The sequence below is a fragment of the Ceratotherium simum genome, chromosome 8 (assembly GCF_057802395.1).
Source record: "Ceratotherium simum simum isolate JZ-2026a chromosome 8, ASM5780239v1, whole genome shotgun sequence".
NCBI lineage: Eukaryota > Metazoa > Chordata > Mammalia > Perissodactyla > Rhinocerotidae > Ceratotherium > Ceratotherium simum.
The window spans coordinates 74,809,328-74,831,332 of NC_141907.1; the positions used below are offsets into that span (position 1 = coordinate 74,809,328).

Consider the following 22,005-nt stretch of genomic DNA (forward strand, 5'->3'; position numbering starts at 1 on the left):
CTAGGAGCCAAATCATTCCTGGAATGCCTCCAGGTCTTTAATTGAGCTCTGACTACATAGGATTAGCACTAGTTAACTGATAATCCTTTTGTTAAGAGAATTTGTGGTTGAAATCCTTATGGGGACAATAGCAAGGCTGGGTGTTAACTATGAAAGCTCTTGTAATTGCAAAAATATTCATTAAAATAAAACAATAAAAGAGCTCTCCCACACACAAATATTTTATATAGCTTAAATTATGTGGGGGAGGAAAAATAACATTCTCTCTATCCTTCTGGGTTCTTGGTTGAGACTTCCCTAAAATAAGAGACAGATTAACAAGAGAAAAGCAAACGGAAATTTAGTAACATGTACACTTTCTGTATACCTGGGACATACCCAGGAAAACTGAGTTAACTCCCCAAAGTGGCCCAAGCTACCACCTTAAATACCATCTCCTGCTAAAGACAAAAGATGACGGTGGGGGCAGGGAGAGGCCAGATAGCGGAGGTTACCAGGAAAAGCACAGTAAGCAAGAGTAAAGTTTTTATCCAGGTTTAAATTGATGCCTTCTCCATTGGTAAGAGTTTCCAGAGATTTAGAGTCATCCTCCTCTTCCTGGTACAGAAAGGGAGACATCCTTACAAATGGAGATTTCTGTTATAAATGTAAATGTCTCTTACAAAAGGGTAACTTTTGTTCGGTTTTCAAAGGTTCTCCCGTGTCTGCAGTTTCTTAAAAATAACTAGCTCAAGCAACTAGAAGAATGTACAACTATGAAATGCAACGATCTACTGGAGCTTTGGGGAGAAAAAAGGAGAAAAGGAAGAAGATTGGCAACAGATGTTAGCTCAGGGCTAATCTTCCTCAAAAAGAAAATTTAAAAAAAAAAAGGAAGAAAAAAAAACTAGCACAAGACAATCATGCCAGAGAGGCATATTTTGAGGTGTCAAATTCTGCTCCCCTTCACTAGCTTATATCTTCTAATAAAGAACTGGTAATAATTCTAGGGAGAAAAAGACATTAAAGTATTAGATTATTAATTATTAGTGTTTCAAAATGAAGATGTAAAGTGTTTTTATAACTTATAAATAACTGTAGAGAACTAAAGACACAAAGAGTTACATAAATGTTGGGCTTCATACCAAACAAGCAAAGGAATAGGAATGTTCAGAATATTACATTACAGACAGTTTCCTAAAAGAGAGCTACGTGTAGTGTTAACCTTGTGCTTTGTAAAGAAAGAATACCAGGAAATTATACTCTTATGTGACGGCACATTGTTAAGATGGCAATTAGAATTTAAATTTATAAAGCTGAATTACTATAGAGAAAGGTTATACCAAAAAGAGTGTTATTTGCAGTTCAGAGTACTGAAAGAGTCAAAGTTCTTTACATGTCAGAATTACTTCAGATTTTTCATTATTTTATGAGTTTTCTGCTAGTAAATGGATTTATAGATTTGGATTTAATCCATCAAATTAAAGGAGAATTTGTTTAAAGTATAGTCTAATACAGAGTAATTTTCAGGAAGAAAGATACTCTAAACAGGTTCAGCATTCTTACATTGGAATAGTATAACCTAAAAATTGGTGAATTGTTTATTTTGTAAGCCTAAGAAAAGACTAATGTAGAATTGGAAATATAGTGTTTTTCAACTTTTCAGATTGTACAAAATAACTAATATTGTTCCAAAAATGCTACTTTAGAAGTCTTTTTTAACTTATGGTAAAGTTGCTGCAAACCCTAATTGAGTCTGAAAGGATTAACTTTTCTTCTTTGAGAGAGCATGAGTAGTGACTCACTATTGGGCCTTAAGAAATATGAAACTAAAAGGAACTGAATGTAAATCATAAAAATATATCAAAATTACTTAGTGAGTGTATTTTCTACTCTTTTAAAAGTTTTTTCCTCCATCTTGATTTTTTTAGTATGTTAAAGCATGTAAACACTGAATAATTATCTGTAAATATAATACATGTACAGAAACATATGTATTTACATATATTTTCGGCATTTCAAACATAATGGATATTATTTTACTGTAAATTAATAAATGTTTTTACTTCATAATTTAAATGAATAAATATTCAATCATGTGAAGAGCTTAAACATTTTTTACATTTCTTTTTAAAATGTTTTCCTTTTAAAGAACAGCATTGTCATATGGCACAATCCCCTATAGAGGGGAATTTTGAAAACTCTAACAAAACTGTATATGGTTTTATCATCCATCCAGCAGTACTAGCTCTAGAAGTCTACCCTGAACATACACATTCATATATACCAAATATCATGTCCATGAGGTTTTCTTTGTGGGCATTATTTGTAATAGCTAAAGATGAAAAACACCACCAATGTCCCTCAATAGGGGGCTATTTGATAATGGCTAATTCTCGAAAGAGAGGATTGGAAAGCCAAAAAAAAGAGAAAACATCAGTGTTCTGATATGGAGTAATCTCTAGACTCTGTTAGTAAGTGAAACAATCAAGACATGAAGCAGTTATGTAGTATTTCATTTTTGTAATATTTTGTGTATGTATAGATAACAGAAAAAAACAGAATAGTAAAAATGTTTACCTATAAAGAAATGCAAGAGAGAAGTGTAGAATAGTGTGGAAGAGATGACAATAAGGTGAGAATTGTTTTAAGTATATATTTTAATATAGTTTTCTTGGGAAAAAAGAAAAATACAAGATTAAAATGCACAAAATAGATAAACTTATCAGTACGTCAAATTGGTATCATAACTACAGAGAAAAAAATATTTTTTAAAAGTGTTTTGGAACCCATTTCTCTGGTTGTACTTTTTTAGTTGACTATAGTCTAAGGACAAAAAATACTGCAAAAAGTCTAAAACTTGACTCAGTAGTAAAATTATATTACTACTAGTGTAATAATTTTGAAGTTATTTATATACAGTGTAAGATTCAACTAATAATTAAATCAAACATTACTAGTACCCAGGTATTTCAGGATGAGAGAAAAGAAATATAACTATGAAAATAAAAAGGTTGAGCTAGCCCAGATGGCCTAGTGGTTAAAGTTTGGCATGCTTCAGTTGGGCAGCCCTGGTTTGGTTCTGGGCGTGGAACTACACCACTCATCTGTCAGTAGCCATGCTGTGGAGATGGCTCACACAGAAGAACCAGAAGAACTTACAAGTATACACAACTGTGTACTGTTTCCCTCCCTTTGGGAGGGAAAAAGAAGAAAGAAGGAAGAAGATTGGCAACAGATGTTAGCATAGGGCGAAACTTCTCCTGCAAAAAAAAAAAAAGAAGGAAAGATATTTAAGAAGTTGAAGGGAAAAATTCTGTAATGTAATATTCAAATAGAAACTATCAACATGATCTCACAATTTACTAGTTAAAGACTATTTCCTAGGTCTGCCCACTGAAAGAGTCTAAAGCAATAGTTAGAGAACTTCTAACCTGAAACAATTCAAGCTTATAGGCCTAACTTTCAGTATACAGGAAATACAGGAGGCAGATGGACATGTAAAACAATACCACAAGTCAACAATCAAATTCCAGATGTGCAGTGTTCTGAGACAACTGACATGGTACTCGTAAAAAAGAAAGTGCCATTAAAAATTAGGGGATTATCATGATTAAAGAGACTAAAGAGAAACAATGACAATTCTAATGTGTATGTATAATATATGTATGTGTATATTATACATACAGAAATACGTGTGTGTGTGTGTGTGTGTGTCTAAAGAGAGGGGGAGGGAGAGGAGAAACACAAGCAGCTATGGCTACTCTTAATTACTGAATCTAAGGGATAGTTATGCAGGTGCTAATGGTATCAGTTTTTCTATTTTTCTGTAGGCTTAGAAGTTTTCCCAGTAAAGGGAAAGGCTATCTAATTAAAAAAAAATTAGCAAGAGGATTTAAATGCCATTACATTCAGACGTGATGCATGGTCCAGGACTAAATCTTGGGTTGGGCAGTCCAGCGGTAACATGTATTTGAAAGACATTTGAAGAAATTTGAATAAGGATACCTATTGGATAAGATGCAAACTTATTGATTCGGAAAGTTGGAAGTCATTTACTAGGGAAAAAATAAGGCAGCAAGTACAGTAACTTAAGAAACAGAATGTACTCCATGGTCTCATTTTGGTAAAAAAAAAAAAATATGTGAAAATGAATACATAAAGTTGATGTGATCATCTCTGGTTTGGTAGGAATATGGCACTTAATTTCCTTATTTCTGCTTATCTCTTTTTCTCACGTTTTGCAATGAACATGTGTGCCTTTATAATAATAAATTTGTAATTTCAGTGTAGAAGTATATTATTTTTTTTTTTTTTTTTTTTATAAAGTTTAATCTACTATTTTTTTTTTTTTAAAGATTTTATTTATTCAGTTTTTTCCCCCCAAAGCCCCAGTAGATAGTTGCATGTCATAGGTTCACATCCTTCTAGTTGCTGTACGTGGGACTCGGCCCCGCGTTGCACGGAGAAGCGGTGCCTCGGGGCGCTCCCGGGATCCGGATCCGAACCCGGGCCGCCAGCATCAGAGCGCGCGCACCCAACTGCTAAGCCACGGAGCCGGCCCTAGAAGTATATTATTTAAGAAGGCAAACTCTCCAGCACTGCTGTAATGAATATAAAATTATGTTTGTACAATGTATTTAATTTCAAGTACTACTTCCCTACAAAATAAAATAACCTGGAAATTTTTGAGGAAATGAAACATTTAAGACACTTTTCTTCTAAAATATAATTAAAAATAAATATTAAGTATTGGAGGATTTTTTTTCTAATTTGACATTATATTGAATGCATTATATTTTAAAGCCCAAGATGATTAATCTATTTTGTAACCAATTTTCTTAATTTACAATATCCCCAGAGTGCTTAATGGTAAGAAAGAATCGTATCTTTCAAATTATTGTTGTCCCTACAGCGTAGTCATGGGGAACCATTCGTTCTCATTAGTTGAGCTTTATATTCTTTGCGGTGCTCTCTGTGCTACTAGCTAAAAATGACAGAGAAGTATTGGAGCTTTTTGTCCTCACTACATGAAAAGTACTAAAATATTATAAACTTTTGTGGTAGGAGAAATGTTAGTGTCATATATTTTAGTGACATTTGTGTCTCTGAATGTATTCAACCTATTATGATCTTTTTCCCTTCATTTTACTAACGTTAGAATGTTAAAAGGTAGAACTGGGTTAGAGTTTTATTAAATATATGAATGTTAGGAGGCTTGAAATACACTTGTCAAATGACAAAAATAATACAATTTAGTAACAAGTTTGATGTCCTTTATTCACGGGGAAACAATCCATGGATTGGGGAGTGCAGTGCCTCATAAGCAGTTGGAGCGCTCTTCCTAAGGGATTTTAGGCAAGAGCAAGTTTTATAGAACATTAGAAGCAGCAATGCGAAACAGAACATGATTGGCTAGGAGGTTGGGGATTTCCTGGTAAGGTCATTTTCCAGGGTAAAATGAGCTAGTAAAGCTGAGTTGGAGGATTGTGATTGGTTTATGTTAGGTTTCCTAGACAGTGAGGCATTTCCCGTAAGTGCAGGCTGACAGATTTAGATTTGTGATGTGGTTGGGCCACTGGGGCAGCCTTCATTTTGTGGGTCCTTATATACAAATGTCCTTTATCAATTCCCCCCTTTTATGAGTACTCTCAGTTGTACTGAGTTGTACAGTTGTACTGAGAGTATTGATCAAAATTTAAGTTATTAGCGCCACTCAGCTACTGCTTTTTGTTGATGTGGAGTCAGGTTGGGTCTCTGACTGGAATTCATAGGTTAGAATATTGAGGTCTCAGTCCCTCAGTTGGCCATTTTCTTCATCCTGTTTTTGATATTCTAGACAAAGGGAGATCATTTGTCGCGTCACCAGTGGCTGCATGCCTGCATTTAAAGTCTTTGAGAGGACACAGTGCACCAGGGAGGCTATTAGAATGACTCCACACAGGATAACACCTAACATTTAGAGGGCACTCTGAAACCACAGTCCCCATCATCCAAACTACCTCAGATCAAAGAGATCAAATAAAGACCCTGTTGAAGAAGTTACTTTCTAAAGCCAAGTGCCTTGTTCAGTGATCTTATGTAGCTGAGTCTCAACTTCCCTAGAAGTGTTAATCCAATTGTGGCAAGTGGTGTTGGCCACAGCACAGACACCTTCTTGCTCAGCTAAAAGATAATCAAGGGCTGTCCTATCATGAAGAACAACTTTGACCAGAGAGTCTAGGGATTTTTGGTGGGCAACTATTACTCTAGCAGCAAATTCTGTGGTATCTTCAAGAGTCAAGGAGAGGTTCCGGATCGTAGCCTTATTTACCCAGGAGAGTAGGGATCTGCCAAAGGAAGCAAATTTTGTATTATGAATGCCTCCTGGTAATTCCTGTTTGGTTCAATAATGCAAATTGAGGAAGGTTGACCAGAGAGAAGTCTGTTTGGCTGTGGACAGTTAGGGGTACAGTTAGATAACCCAAAAGCACTATCTGGTTAAGCACCAGCCATCTAGGCATTCATAGGCACAAGAAGGATGTTTTCCCTTAAAACTGCCCAGACAAAAATAAACCCTGCTTGGGCACACACTACTCCCATTAAAGTAGTAGTATTAATGGATTCATTTGCTGGGATTTTTTCATTTGACCAATTAAACCATGGATCAGTTAGGTTTTCATTGCATGTGGGAAGGTAATTTCTATTCTAAAATAAAAGGAGGTTCTAAACTCTTTGTGGAGGTGGGTGCTTGTGGAAAAATCTGCAGTTCCAGCCCAGGGGCAGTGTGTATTTAGATAATCATAAGAACATGGTGGTGAGAATGTACTTATGTTTTAAAGGAATTCCTCTCTGTCTGAGCTTGTACAGTTATGACAGGGCAAAGGTTAAAGCAAGGCGTTAGATGCTCTGGCAGTAAAATTTGGACTCTGTAAGTGACTTATAAGGGGGGTTGATTGTAGTTTATAGTGACATTGGGAATGGAAGAAAAATTGGTCACAGGGAAGATCAGGATGTCTTTAACATCATGGACAGATCAGAGTTTTTAATGACAAATCCAGCAGTCTGAAAAGTTACCCCCCTTAGCAATGGCCTGGGAGATACGGATGATAGCTTTATCTTTTCAGGCCAACACCAGAGTAAAGGAAGGAAAGAGAAAACGAAGGGTATCACGTTTGAGGTTAAAGTATGGGGTCTTGATCTGGTGTCTTGGGCGGAAGCAGTCTACTTTGTGATGTCAATGATTTCTCATTCTAGTAAGCTTGAGACACAGGCCAGTGGTGGGAGTGCCAGTCCAGGAATCGTTGGCACCCTCTTCAGTTGAGAGAAGTGGATCCAGGGTCCGATGTCCTGAAGCTTGACTGCTGTGTTGGTGGTGAGGAGCACTTGATAGGGTCCCTTGCACTGAGGCTTGAGGGTGGATATTTTCTGATGTCTCTTCCAGAAGACCCAAATTCCAGGTTCCAGGTTGTGGGGAGGAAAGTTTATGGAATCTGTATCAGGAAAGGCTTCTTTAGCCTGTTGGAAATATGCCTTGGCATAATGCTTAAGAGATTTGTAATATTGTACTATTTCAGGATAAATGAGAGAAGTGTCAACATGAGGTGTGACGTAAAGGACATGGGTCTCCCTGTGATAATTTCATAACGAGTCAATTTGTGAGTTCCACATGGTGTGCTTTGTATAGCAAGTCGGGCTAAAGGTAGAACTTTGGGCCATGGGAGTCCTGTGGATTCCAAAAACTTGGATAGTTCAAGCTTGAGGATTATCTTTGGTTCTTTCAAATTTTCCTGATGATAAAGGATGGTAGGGACAATGGTAATGCTATGTGGTATGGAGAATCTTATTGAGGGCCTGTACAATTTGTCCAGTGAAATGGGTCCCATGGTCACTGGAAATTTCTCTAGGTATGCCCCAAATTGGGATAACATGTTCTAAAGGGTTTTTTTTGCAACAGTAAGGGCATCAGTCTTTCTACAAGAGAAAGCCTCAACCCATCCAGAAAATAAGCAAATAAAAACTAGTACATATTGATAACCTTGCTCCCGGGGAAGTTGAGTGAAACCCAGTTGCAAATGTTCAAATGATCTCATCAGGGGCAATTATTCCTCCTGAAACTTGGATGCTTTTACCAGGATTATGAGTTGTGACAGGTCATGCACCAATTAGAAACTGTAGTTGAAGCCTTATGGCAATTTCCCCACCAATACTGTCCCATAATTTGGATCTTTTACCAGTTCCATGGGGTGTCATGGAATGTAAGGTACAGAGTAGGGGGCACCTTGAGGGACTCTGGAAGAACCAGGTGGCCATCCTGACTCTCCCAGAGCTTGAGGTCTTATTGAATTTACAATCCTTTGATTTCCAGTATTGCTGTTCCCAGGAGAGGAAGTAGTTTGTTGTGAAATCATGACCTGTGATGTTAGAGGTTGAGTTAGAAAATTAATGGACCTCTGACCCATGCAGTGGGTGTCATTAGTCTCTGTGGATGCAGCAGCTTTGGCATGAAAATCTGCCTATGCATTTCTCTGGTATTCGGGCTCAATTCTTTTAGGGTGAGCCTCGATCTTAATTATAGTGATTTAGAGGAGAGTAGAAAGGCAGAGAGTTCTTCTACTTGTACTCCATTTTTAATAGGAGTGCTGCTTGAAGTTAGAAAACCTCTTTGCTTCCATAATATTCCAAAATCATGTCCCACAACAAAGGCATAGCGACTGTCAGTGTAAGTGTTAACTGGTTTTTCTTGAGTGATTATGCATGCTCTGATCAAGGCAAATAATTCTGTCTGTTATGCTGAATTACATTTGGGGAGAAGTCTGTGTTCAATTAACTCATATTGAGTAGTGACTGCATAACCAGCTTGATATTTTCCCTGTTTACTTTTGGTATAGGACCCATCCACATACAGAATTAAATCTGGTTTATGTAGGAGTATAGCCTTTAAATCTAGACATGGAGTAACTAATTGAAAAGTGACTGTCTCACAGTCACTTTCTTCTCCATCACTCGATAAAGGAAGTAAGGGAGCAGGATTAAGAATGTTGCAGCATTTAAGATGTATGTTAGGTGGAGGTAAAAGTAGGAGTTCATAAGTAGTGAGTCTATTGAGGAAAGATGCTGAGTTAGAGCTGAACAGCATGAGGTATTTGGAGATAAACATCATGTCCTAAGGTCAGATCTGCTGAGGCTTCTACTAATTTAGCTGCAGCTGTGACCACCTTAAGACAATTTGGATAAGCTCTAGCTACTGAGTCCAACTGCATGCTACAGTTACGCGATAGGTCTCGTCCTCTACCGTGGTCTTGAGTTAAAACTTCTAAATCCTGATTATTCCTTTCATGGATGAATAAGGTAAAAGCCCTGTCATAGTTGGGTAGGCCCAATGCTGGGGGATTTTAGAGCGCTGTCTCAGGGTCAATAAATGCTTGTTCATATTAGTCTTTCCACAGCTGGATTTCCAGTGTAGAGCTTTTGGTGAGTTCATAGAGAGGGCAAGCTGCCAAACAAAAACTAGGAACCCTAAGCTGGCAATGTCCTGCCAGGGCCTAATAACCCTCGAAGTTGTTTGTGTGTGTGTGTGTGTGTGTGTGTGTGTGTGGTAGGCTTTGGAAAGTTTTGTGTTAATTGTGTATGCTTTGGAGAAAGGAAAATCCTCTGAGTGCTTAAGTCATGTTCTAAATAGTGAACAACCTGTTTGCAAAATTGAAGTTTTTCCTTTGAGGCTTTGTGATCTTTGTTTGCCAACTGTTAGAGTAAACATATTGAGTCTAATTCAGAGGCTTCCTGCATGGAAGAACATAGAAACGGATTGTCCACATATTGTCAAATTGAAGACCCCTGAGGGAACTGTAGGGTGCTTAGATCATGATGAAGGGCTTGCGAAAAAGGTGAAAGCTTCAGTAAATCCCTGAGGCATTACAGTCCAAGTATATTGCCAATTGTTTCATGTAAAGGCAAATAAATATTGGCTATTTGGATCCACAAGGATGCTAAAGAAGGCTAAATGTAAGTCTACCACTGTGAACCATTTAGCAGTTGATGGGACCTGTGATAATAAGGTGTTTGGATTGGATACCACTGGAAAACAAGTCACAATTTTATTTATCACCCTTAGATCTTCGACAAGTTGTCATCCACATCCATTTGGCTTTTTAGTTAGGAGGATGGGAGTGTTACAAGGGCTGATGCAAGGGAAAAATAACCCTCGTGAAATTAAAGATTCAACAATGGAGGTGAGTCTTTGTATGGCCTCTAGTTTTAACGGTTATTGAGGCAATTTAGGCAAAGGTTTGGTAAAACCTATCTCGATTTTTATGGGTTCAGCACTCTTGATTTTTCCAGTGTCTGTTGATGAAGTTGCCCAGAGAGTCTGGAGAACTTCAGATAACTTTGGAGTCTCATAGGGTGACTAATCTTCAGTATTATCTGTAGCAAATTGTAGGGCACGTAAGAATTCCAATTCAGGTTGGTCAGAAAATTCAAGGGCAATTTCTCCATCTTTATGTACCCATGTAATTTAGATAAAAGATCTCAGCTGATTAAATTCGCAGGGGTTGAATCACAAAGTAGAAAGGTATGATTGTCAGAGATTGGTCCTAGGGTCATCTGAACCAGTTTTGATAGATATTCTTGTTGTGTCTTATTTGAAACCCCCACTGTTTTATATTGTTTTTTGCCCCAAGGGATAGGTTGCTTTAAAAGGTGGGATTTAACATAGATAAGGTTGTTCCTGTGTCTACTAAAGCTGTACATGTTTCTCCATTTATTTTGATTTGATGAATTTCACCACGTTCATTTAGAGGGATTCAGGAAGTAGCTTTTGTATATTTCTCTCAAAGCCCTGTCACTGAGGAGTTTTTAGAAATATGGAGGATGAGTTTCAGCATTTGTTTGTTTTCTTTGGGGACAATTTCTTTTCCAGTGTCCCATCTGTTTACAGATATTATGTGGGCCTGGGTGCCAGGATTGTTTAGGTCGGGCCCCTTGAGGTTTAAAATGATAAGATGGCTTGTTTGTTGGCTGAGGCCCTTGTAATTGTTGGGGCTGGAGGGTCATGGTTTGGTGGCTTTGCTTTTCTTTCCTAGTTCTAAAGTACGGTCAAAATGTTCAGCCAGAATACGAACTTCTTCAATATGCATGACTTCCCATTCCCATCTATTATTCTGGATCATACTGGGAAGATCAGGGAAGAGGCTGCTCATATAGAGGGCCATGAGAGCAGGTTGATTTGAGGGAGTTATTTTGGTAAAACCTGAGTGTCTCAGAAATAAAGCTTCTAATCTAGGTCTAAAACCTGCTGCAGATTCATCCTTTTTTTTGTTTGTTTACAAGACTGAATGAACAATAGTCCACTCGTTTTTGGTGAAAATACTTGGAGAAATCTTAAGAAATCTTGAGCTGTTTTACAAGCTCATCTAGCATCTCTGGCAGTAGCTTGGGCTTCTGATCTAAGTTCCTTCTCAGGTTTCATCCAGTCTGCCTCTCTAAACCATTTTCGGGCTTCTCCTGGACCCATCAGCATGTGTATTAATTGGTATAGGTCAGAGAGTCCCGGGTCATAAGCATTAATCAGGATTCTAAATTCCTCGGTAAATTTTTGAGGATCCTCTTTTGATTTAGGGAAGTCTTACTATGGCTCATAGGTCAGCCTTGGACCATGGTTTAAAAGTGGTTCGGGGAATAAATTTAGGAGCATCCTTATCTTTATTAGGATTTTCTACTGGCCTAGTTTTAAAAGGGAATTGAATGATAAGATCCTCAGAATGGAAAGGGAGCTCCAGCAGTGAGTTGAGAGTCTCAAGGTAGTTAGGAAGAGTGGGATAGAAAAGGGGGGGGGGGTGAAATCAGGGTTAGAGCATCTTTTCTGATTCCTTAGATTTCTGTTGTTTTTGTAATGAATCTTGAAGAGACATGATTTTTGTGGTATAATTAAAGAAAGTATCCCATTCTTTTTGTTTAGTTTTTGAGCCTCTATGCTCAGGGGTTTTTCATAAATATATAATCTTGTCTAGGTTATAACAGCCCCAAAATGGCCCCTATAATTCTAAATTATCTTTGGTTATTTCTTGCCAGTGTTTTAGGAATTAACAGCTGTTTGCACGCTATTTATTTATCATAAAAAAGGCAGGAGTCCCAGGAGGTGGGTCCCTGCTTTCTTTGGATTGAGAGGTACCCATTAATTTCCCTTGTTGAAATAATCTTTCCTAACTCAACCAGGCTTACTGTTTCTGAATGCCTGTGCACAGCTCCTGAGACCTGTGAGTCTCACTGAAAATCTGGAGTCTTTCACACCCCAATTTGTACTGTATGAAAAATCTGGAATCTTTTACACCCCAATTTTCCACCCAAAGGGATTAGGACAAACAAACTCGAAGAGCTCAGAAACAAAATAAGCGGAGCTCAATCCAAGAAAAGCTTACTGCAGATCCCAGAGAGTGGCTGAAGAGGCAGCAAACCAAAAGGGCTGTGGGTCCCTTCACCTGCATCTAGGAGCCGTCCCTGCAATCTTCAGCAGCTGTCTTCAGATCCCATCCTCATTGCCATCAGATGACAAAAATAATACAATTTAGTAACAAGTTTGATGTCCTTCATTCAGGGGAAAACAATCCATGGATTGGGGGAGTGCAGTGCCTCACAAGCAGTGGAGTGCTCTTCCTGAGGGCTTTTGGGCAAGAGTGAGTTTTATAGAACATTAGAAGCAGCAACTCAAAATAGGGCGTGATTGGCTAGGAGGTTGGGGATTTCCTGAGAAGTCTGTTTTCCAGGGTAAAGTGAGCTAGTAAAGCTGAATTGGAGGATTGTGAGTGGTTTATGTTAGGTTTCCTAGACAGTGAGGCATTTCCCGTTAAGTGCGGGCTGACTTGGGTTTGGTTTTGTGACGTGGGCCCGGCCACTGAGGCAGCCTTTGTTTTGTGGATCTTGATATGTGAGTTTCCTTTATCACACTGTAAAACGGAATTCCAGATTTCTAAATTACATAAAATAAAATGTAATAATATATTCCCTCTGTCTTTTCACATTCGTCTAACTAGCATTTGGAGAGCAGGTACTGGACGCTAGGCATCTGTTAAATGTTTGCTAGTGTTAATGATTCTGCAGACTTTTTTTTTTTGGAGAACATGTTTGTTTGGCAAATTCTTATCTGCCTCTGTGTACAACATACAGTTATGGCCCTGTGGTTATTTTCATCACAATATATTTCACCCTTTTTTATTTATGTAGTCATTTAAAAAATAAAAATAAAGAGAGGTGTTCCGGGCACTGAGATTGGAGCAGTGAACAAGAGACAGATAAGTTTCCTTTCTTCATAATCCTCATATTCTAGTGGATGAAGAGAGACAATCAATTAGAAATGGTAGAAATAAACAGGAGAAGTTCACAGTGATAAGGGCCATTATATAAATAAGCAGAGATGAGATTAAGAGATGAATCAGGTGAAGAGGAGGGCTTGTGCTAGAAAAGACTTGTCAGGGAAGACCTTTCTGAGGATGTTACCTTTGACCTATAACCTGAGTGATGGGTCAGCTGTTCACAGAACTCAGCATCTTGATGGGAAATCATACTACAAAGAACAGTCACCTTCCAGTACTGCTGCTTCAGGACCTCCTGGCGTTGGTTTTGGTCTTGTCTTCCTACTTACAGACTCTACACATTCCAATCTATATAGCACCCCAGATAAATCTGGAAAAAAAAAATAAACACAAACACACAGCTTACATTGTATTTCTACATTAAAACTCTCTCTCTCTCTTAATGGCTCACTAACCCTTAAAGGATAAAATCCACTTTTCTCAAATCAGCATTTATAACTGCTAAAATTTTACCCTTTCCATAAACAAATACATGGACAAAAAGAGAACAGATTAGTGGTTGCCAGAGGGGAAGGGGGTTGGGGAGTGGGCATAAGGGGTAAAGGGGCACTATGGTCACTGGCAAATAGTAATGTACAACTGAAATTTCACAATATTATAAACTATTATGACACCAAGAAAAAAAAAAAAACATTTTACCCTTCCCTATTTATGCCATTTTAGTTACTACTGTTCCCAAACATAAACCTTTTATTCCACTTACCTGCTCCAAAATAAATTGCTGTTTCTTGTCTCGAGTTTTTAGTGTTTTAGTTAGTTAGTTTTGTTTTCTTTTAAATTAACCCTTTTATCTGGAATACCCCTCCCCTATATCTCTTTCCAGTCTCATATCCTTGATTTGACCACCCAAACTAGGAGTGATCTCTCTTTCCATAGAACTACTTCAGCAGTTATCAGTTCTGTATAACCTACTATCTTGTAGTTGTCAGTACTATACATTGTTATCAGTTCTCTATATTGATCTCCTATATATTGACCTATAACCTATTGTCTCGTAGTATGGCTCATCTTTTCTATATTCGTTTATATCTTTCCAACTGAATTCTACATTCGTTGGGGGCAGGTGCCATATTCTATACTTCTTGAATCCTGTATTTCTTTTTATACGTATTATCTGCACAATGGAGTTCCTTTTTTTTTTAACAGGTGAAAGATTTTGAAATGTTTTAATTTCCTATCACTTAAAACTGCAATAAAGTTTTACAAATAATAATAATTGTTGCAGATTAACAAAATTCTGTTGGAGCTTCGTGTATAGGCCCTTGGATGATGACTATGTTCTACAAAAATATCAGGAAGGCCATGTGAGACTTATGTGTTACTTGTTTAATTTTCTTGAGATATTTTGCTTGAGGAATACATAAAGGAAAGAGTTGAGTAAAACTTACTTTTTACTTTACTTATAAAATGAAGAAAATAATAAAATTTTGCCAATTGATATTCCTTCTTTCATCTTGTGTTTGGTTGTAAAATGTATTTAATTAGAAGCTGGGAGCCTGTGTTACTAATATAAATGTTTTTAATAAGTTTTAATAGCAATTTTGACTTAGAAAATCATAAATAGAACAGTTCTGTGTTGGTCTGTGTTTTTTTATTGTTTAACGTTTTAATCTTCGTATTAAATAAAATTTCATTTCATTTTATTAATTTGATGTCATTCATTTATTTATTTTTTGTTTTCTTCTTTTCAAGGCCCTGTGGAATCCTACATGCACTGAAGGTTTATTTAAACCAGTACATATTTCAACCTAGGTTAGATCATTATTTGACCATAAGATATGTATCACGAATCTGTGAAATGTTAAATATTGAATAAAATGAATTTTCCATCATTCCATATTTTAGCTGTTTCTGAATATGTAATACAGAAATGTTTCCACTCCAAATATTTTATAGTTTTTGAATTTGTACACAGTTGCATAGAATATTGATAGATGAAGATTCAGCTAACATATTCCTACCTTATTCCTATTATAGTTTTAAAACAACAGTAGACTTTTATTTAAAAATGATCTCTATATGCAGCTATTCTAAAATGTAATATTCCACTTGGCAGTGCATATTTTTTGTTCAACCTTCTCATCCATATCATTTGTCTGTCTGGCTATAGTCTTCATTTAATTTAACCACATATTCTATGCATGTTAGTTAAGTCTAGTTTCTCCTATTCTAGTGGGATTCTATTTAGTTCCTACTGAAGAACTAAATTATCTTGAACTATTTTTCCGTTGAATTGAGATCAAAAGATAAAAGCAGTATGTGTTCAAATGAAATAAATAATGAAGAGTCTTATTCTAACTACAGAGAAGCAAAAACCTATTTATATCTCTAAACAAGTGAAGAAAGTTTATTGGATATTGACCTCATATTGAGGGAAGTTTCTTGAATGTGTCATAAAAGAAAGCCTGTCTCCTGGACTTGGCATCACTGATGTCTGTGTGTCCCTGTTTATTGCCCGTCTGTAATAGCTCACTTTAATTATCAAATGTCCAGGGAGCAAGAAGACACTCTTGAATGTTGTAGTTTACTGAAAGGAAAAGTGACAGAGCTCAGAGAGTGGCTCAGTGTTGTGGCGAAGGGTGCAGGGCACTAGAAGAGACATAGAGCTAAGGAGAAGAAAGCAGATTTTACTGAGTTCTCTGTAGTTTGCAGATAGGCAATGAAACAATCATGGTTAACCGTGGTAACATTCAGAAGTATGTTGTAAAATTTCTTAAATTATTTGAATCACTATGTAACATATCATGTCAATGATCAAATGCTGACTTTAAACCATAGTGTTAAAATAAAACTATAAATATATTTATTTACATGAAAACATTGTATGTGTCCTTGTTGACATTTCCAGTTAAAACACTCTTTTATGATCCAAGATACAAAAACTTTTGTTTCTCTAACAGTTTTATAGAGTTTATTCTTTTATCCTCTTCTATATCTATCTTTTTATTGTTTTATTTTATATTTAAAACCTTTAAATGTAGATAATGTAAGAAACCCCAACACCTACAATAAAGCACTCCCCTGGTAAAGATTTTTATCAACTTGAATGGTTGATATCATTTTAAAGAAAAGGAAAGAATTCAATTAAAGATATTTGACTAGGATACAAAGGAAAAAAACACACACGAAAACTTGTACTAGCAACTAGATTAAGTCAATGAAGAAAGGTACTTTTTTCATCAAAAGCAATGTAGCAGAAACTGTCAATATAGACAAGAAAATCCACCTACCTCAAAAGTTATAATTTCTTGATTTTTTTTTTAACACCAGTAAGACCTTTTAGTGCTGCTTCCTCGAAAATTTTATTTATTTATTTGATTGAGAACCTTGGACTGAATAGATATCAGTGAACATGTTTATAAGTTAATTTTACTTTCAGGGGGATATATTTTAAGACTTTCTCACAACGTTTATTATTTGACATTTAACTATTGATATATTTTGTATTTATTTGATTACATTAAAGTGAATTAAAAATAGGGATTAGGGGCTGGCCCAGTGGGGTAGCAGTTAAGTTCGTGTGCTCTGCTTCGGCGGCCCGGGGTTTGCAGGTTCGGATCCCAGGCGCAGACCAACGCACCACTTGTCAAGCCATGCTGTGCTGGCGTCCCATATAAAGTAGAGGAAGATGGGCACACATGTTAGCTCAAGGCCAATCTTCCTCAGCAAAAAGAGGAGGATTGGCAACGGATGTTAGCTCAAGGCTAATCTTCCTCACAAAAAATAAAGGGGGGGGGGATTAAAGGCGGTGTTGTTATTGTTTAGAAAAATGTGTAAGAACCCTTGTAATTACTGTACCATATTTGAGATGTAACAAAACTAAGGTTGATAATTGTTCCTAAAGGAGAGACAGGAGACATCACAGTATATCCGACAGTTGCAAATAGTGCAACATCAGTGTTTGTTGATGACAGGAAGCATTATGCTTTACTATTATGCCTGCATGTTTATCCAAAATACTCTGACAGTCACTAACTCAAAATAAGAGAGGGACAAACTTAATTATATTCATTTTGCTAATAAGGAAAGTGGAATTTGAAGAGGTTGAGTGACTTTCTCAAGTTTATGTAACTTCTAAGTGTCAAAGCCATAGATTGTGCTCAAGTGTTCCAGATTGGGATTTTGTTTTGTTTTTCTGATTTCAGAATGCTGATGCATTGCATGATTGTAAAAGTCAATAAAAATTATATGTGGATTACATATGCAAATATATAGATAATTGTATATTATATATATATATAATTAAAGATTGAATTTCTCTGAAATCTGCTTCATGGACTAGGGATAATTGTGATAATAAAGATTACTATGTGGGGGTTGGCCCGGTGGCGTAGCAGTTATGTTTACACATTCTGCTTCGGCGGCCCGGGGCTTGCTGGTTTGGATCCTGGACGCGGACCTACTCACCACTCATCGAGCTATGCTGAGGCGGTGTCCCACATAGAAGAGCTACAACTCTACAACTATGATATACAACTATGTACTGGGGCTTTGGGGAGAAAAAAGGAAAAGGAAGATTGGCAACAGATGTTAGCACAGGGCCAATCTTCCTCAGAAAAAAAAAAGATTGCTATGTGAATGCCCACCTTTCTAAGATGTATAATATATGAGCTAAGGAAATAATTTTATAATACTGAGAATTATTTATCCATATATAGAGAAGTACTAGGAAGGAAAACCGTGGAAACTTGTGCTAGATATTTCAACAATTATTAACACATATTTTATCTATATTTTAAATCATTCTGAAAATTTAATTTGTTGTGCCCCAAGATATATGCATGTTAAATGTTCTTATTTAGCATATTTTTAAATATAGGCAACTTATCATTCTCAGATTTATGACATATAGCTGTATTTTTTTTTTTTAATTTTTTGTTTATTGCAGTAACATTGGTTTATAACATTGCAAAAATTTCAGGTGTACATCATTGTACTTCTATTTCTGCATGGACTACATCATGTTCACCACCAAAATACTAATTACAACCCATCACCACACACATGTACCGAATTATCCCTTTCACCCTCCTCCCTCCCCCCTTCCCCTATATAGCTGTATTTTAAATGATTTTTTAAATGAAGATTCTAAAGTAAGTATGTGTTGTTATACACATATAATTTTGTTATAACGCATAAAAACTTCCTTGCTAAATTTTTAAAAATTGTGTCATTTTTCGTAATTATCTAAATTTTATATTTTAAATATTTGTTTATTTTGAAAAAAAAAATGTACTTCTATATTTAACTTGCTGCTAGAGGCAGGAATGTCCAAATTTAACAAAGGGATGCTTTTCATGTTGTTGTATTTGGTGTCTATTTGTCCTTACAAGATTCTCTACCTGTAGTTCTATCCTATCTTAACTTTTTATGTATAATCACTCTTTCTAAGAAAAATCTCTGTCTTGGTGCTTTTTTTGGTGACATTAATCACTATTATGATATGCGCTGGCACCTTGAACAAAATTGTAATACTAACTCATATATTTTCCAACATATGTCAGCTTCATTTGATATATGTGGTTGAAACAAGTCCACATGTCAATGATAGATTGATGTATATATTCTCCGTTGAAAAGAACTGTTATTCTGGATATTAATAATCATTAAGAACTGTTAGAATGTCCTATGCCTTCCAAGTAATGTCTGTTAGATATCTGAATTTGCATAATATGTTTATACCATTAATTATAATGAAGAAGAGTAGGCTAGGCTATAAAACGGGGAGAAAAGAAAGAGATGTAAGCATTTTTCTTATGTTTTACCCCAAACCAAACATCCTGAGTATATCTATTGGATATTCTCTTGCCTCTATTTTGTAAAAGGTTTTCTCCACTTTTCTATTTTCCTCTTTGAATGCTGTATATTGATGTACACATAGGAGGTTGATAAACAGGAGGCTCAAATGATAATAAAATATTTTCTGGTGACTGTTACTAATATCTGAAAGCTATTCATTGCATCCTTAATTTATAAACATCATGGTCAGATTATACACACACACACGTGTATGAAATGAGGAAAGCCTCATTTTAAAGTCATCTTTTTAAAAAAGGAACTTGATCGGGTGGAGGAAATTTGTAGGTAGCATGAGCATTCCTAGGGAAGAAAGGGGACGAGCTTCCTGACTCCTCGGAAGGGCAATGACAAATGAGTGCTAAGTGGATTCTGAGGGAGAAAGACACTTATTGCAGCAAGGGTAAAATGATTGTTGCCATACTTTCCTCAAAGATTTAGTTTAGTTTTTTTTTTTAATTTTCATTTTTTTTTTTTAATGTAAGACTCAAGAGATGAAGAAAGTGTTCCCTTGCCTGGTAAGGAAGAATAGACAGCAGCTTAAACTTTGATGAACAATCTGGAAGGCTTAGGTACTAATAAATTTTGAATATAATGATCCAGAAGAGTGAGTAAATATCATGCCTTCCTACTCAGCCTCTTCATAGAATTCTCTTCTTCATAAAGCTGGCAAGATTTCTCACCTGGAAAGAGATTTATGTGTACCTTTTTTCACTAAGAATAGCAGAGTATACTTGAAAGACAAAGTAACTTCACTAGGCAATAATGATGCTACACAGATTTTAATTTTCTTTACATCATGGTTTGTATATGTTTTAAGAAGCTACCATGTTAATGTAGATTTGGAGTTTAATTTGTTTTACTAGCACAATTTTTATACAATTTTACTTTATGATTTACTTTGTTGTATAAACTTTACAAACGTTGTATTAACTTTGTTTTTGGCGATCTCTATCATCTGACTGCCATTTGGTTGTAGCCACGTGAATTTTAAGAATAGGATCCTGAAAATTAAGGACTAGTCTTTTGAAAATTACCTTTTCCATTTCAGTATTGCAAATACAACATGAGTAAAAATTTATATATGCGTAAATACATACTATAGTATATTTTTTATAATGCTTTGTTATCAGAATGTAAACTTTAGAAGACAAAACTCTTGGTTTTTTATTAATTTGATTTAAAAGTAAAAAGTATCTTGTAGTAGAATGTCATGTATACATTGGAAATTTATTGTTAGTTTTTAATGAGAAAAAAAATAGTATCTGGTGAGCTAATACAAAGGATCAGGTTGTTAAATCAGACTCACACAAATTGTAGGTCTTACCCAATATCAAGCTTTTTTAATCATTTCAAAGGTTCTGGCAACCAAGCTCAGAGGAAGGAGGAATAGGTCTGGGATGCTGAGGGCAACATCTCCAAGCTCTTTCATCCCGCACTGAACGTCCATCCACTCTCTGATCCAGAGTAATACATCAGATCTCCAAGTGAGTTGGAGTTCTCACTTGTGTTGGGCTACCTCACACAGCAGGAGGAATATTTCATCCATGAAACATATCCATTTCATATCCCAGTGACATGTTCCAGGGAGCCATGCTCAGAAATCAATAGATTCTAAGTTTATTTACTCAACTCAGTCCCTAACCAGGGACATACTATTAAAATTTCCGAAGATAAGAAACCTCCTTCTAGCAAACACTAATAGTTTATTTTCCTGGAGATCTAGTTTTCATGTTGACAAGGAGATTAGAGGAGGTTACCTCCCTTCTTTTCTTTCCCTTGGAGAAAAGTCATTTACCTTAAGGCCTCCTCCCCAGCCGCTCCATTTCCACCGTTCACTCTGAGAATGATACTCTATTGGAATGGATGGTAAACCCAGTGTTCTGGATTTTTCATTTCTCTTTAATTGTAGAGAAAATTCTTTGTAAGAAAAAGTTTATCTGACCAAGATTGCAGTTATCTTTGGTTTCTCTTCTGTGTTTTCAATGTTTCAAAGCGCAGTTTGAGGCAAGAGATAGGATACTGGTTTTCTTGGAGATTATCTTTCTGTTTGTTTTTATTTTTCGCTTAAGGCAAGCTTTCGGGAATTGCAATTTTTTTTTTTTTTTGAGGAAGATTAGCCCTGAGCTAACATCTGTTACCAATCTTCCTCTTTTTTGCTGAGGAAGACTGGCCCTGGGCTAACATCTATGCCCTTCTTCCTCTACTTTATATGGGATGCCACCACAGCATGGCTTGATAAATGGGGTGTAGGTCCACACCCAGGATCCAAACCTGCAAACCCTGGGGTGCCAAAGCAGAGCACGTGAACTGAACTGCTATGCCACCGGGCTGGCCCCAGGAATCGCAATTTTTGAAAGTCAAGAATTTTGTGATTCAGTTGGGGGAAAAAAGTAAAATTTCTGAAAATAAAGTGTGCTATAATATACTGTGTAAGAGAAGAGCTAGTTATTTAAATTTATATATCATTTAAAATTATAAATATTTGTTTTATTCTTTGTTTCCATTTGCTATGTATACAAAACTACTACTGGAGCAATAATCTATTTGGCTAATTGGAGTAGAGTATATTTTTTATATTTTCTTCTTTCAGTTGTACTATATACCTCATTATATATTTTCTTGAATATAAAATGCCTGGTTTTAAGATATTTCAGATGTAGGCTTAGGTAAAATCTCTATTCTTTTACATTTCATTTTCTTCCACTTGGTATGTATCAAAAGTACAATAGAAAAATTCCCATAAGAGAAAAGACATATAAGAAAAACTGAATCCAATATTTGCAGCCTGATTTATCTGTTCTCCTGCTGTTCCTGAAACAGACTGTGTTACTTCTACCCTCAAGTCTCAGTGCCTTTACTCACATCAGTCCCCTAAGCT

The 22,005-nt window shown here is 36.2% G+C and overlaps 1 protein-coding gene across 3 annotated transcripts in view; it reads left to right on the forward strand.

Annotated features, from left to right (window-relative positions):
• CCSER1 (coiled-coil serine rich protein 1) overlaps nucleotides 1–15,160 on the forward strand; it is a 681,310-nt gene extending 666,150 nt beyond the window's left edge. For 2 of the 3 annotated variants that reach the window (XM_087434593.1, XM_087434594.1), the window contains exon 10: nucleotides 15,021–15,160. In XM_087434593.1, coding sequence (XP_087290719.1) covers nucleotides 15,021–15,080 — 60 coding nt within the window. In that variant the 3' untranslated portion in view covers nucleotides 15,081–15,160. Of the gene's footprint in view, nucleotides 1–10,072; nucleotides 10,241–15,020 lie in introns of those variants that run through there. The other variant, XM_087434595.1, reaches the window with a different exon arrangement.
• The last annotated feature ends 6,845 nt before the right edge of the window (nucleotides 15,161–22,005 follow it).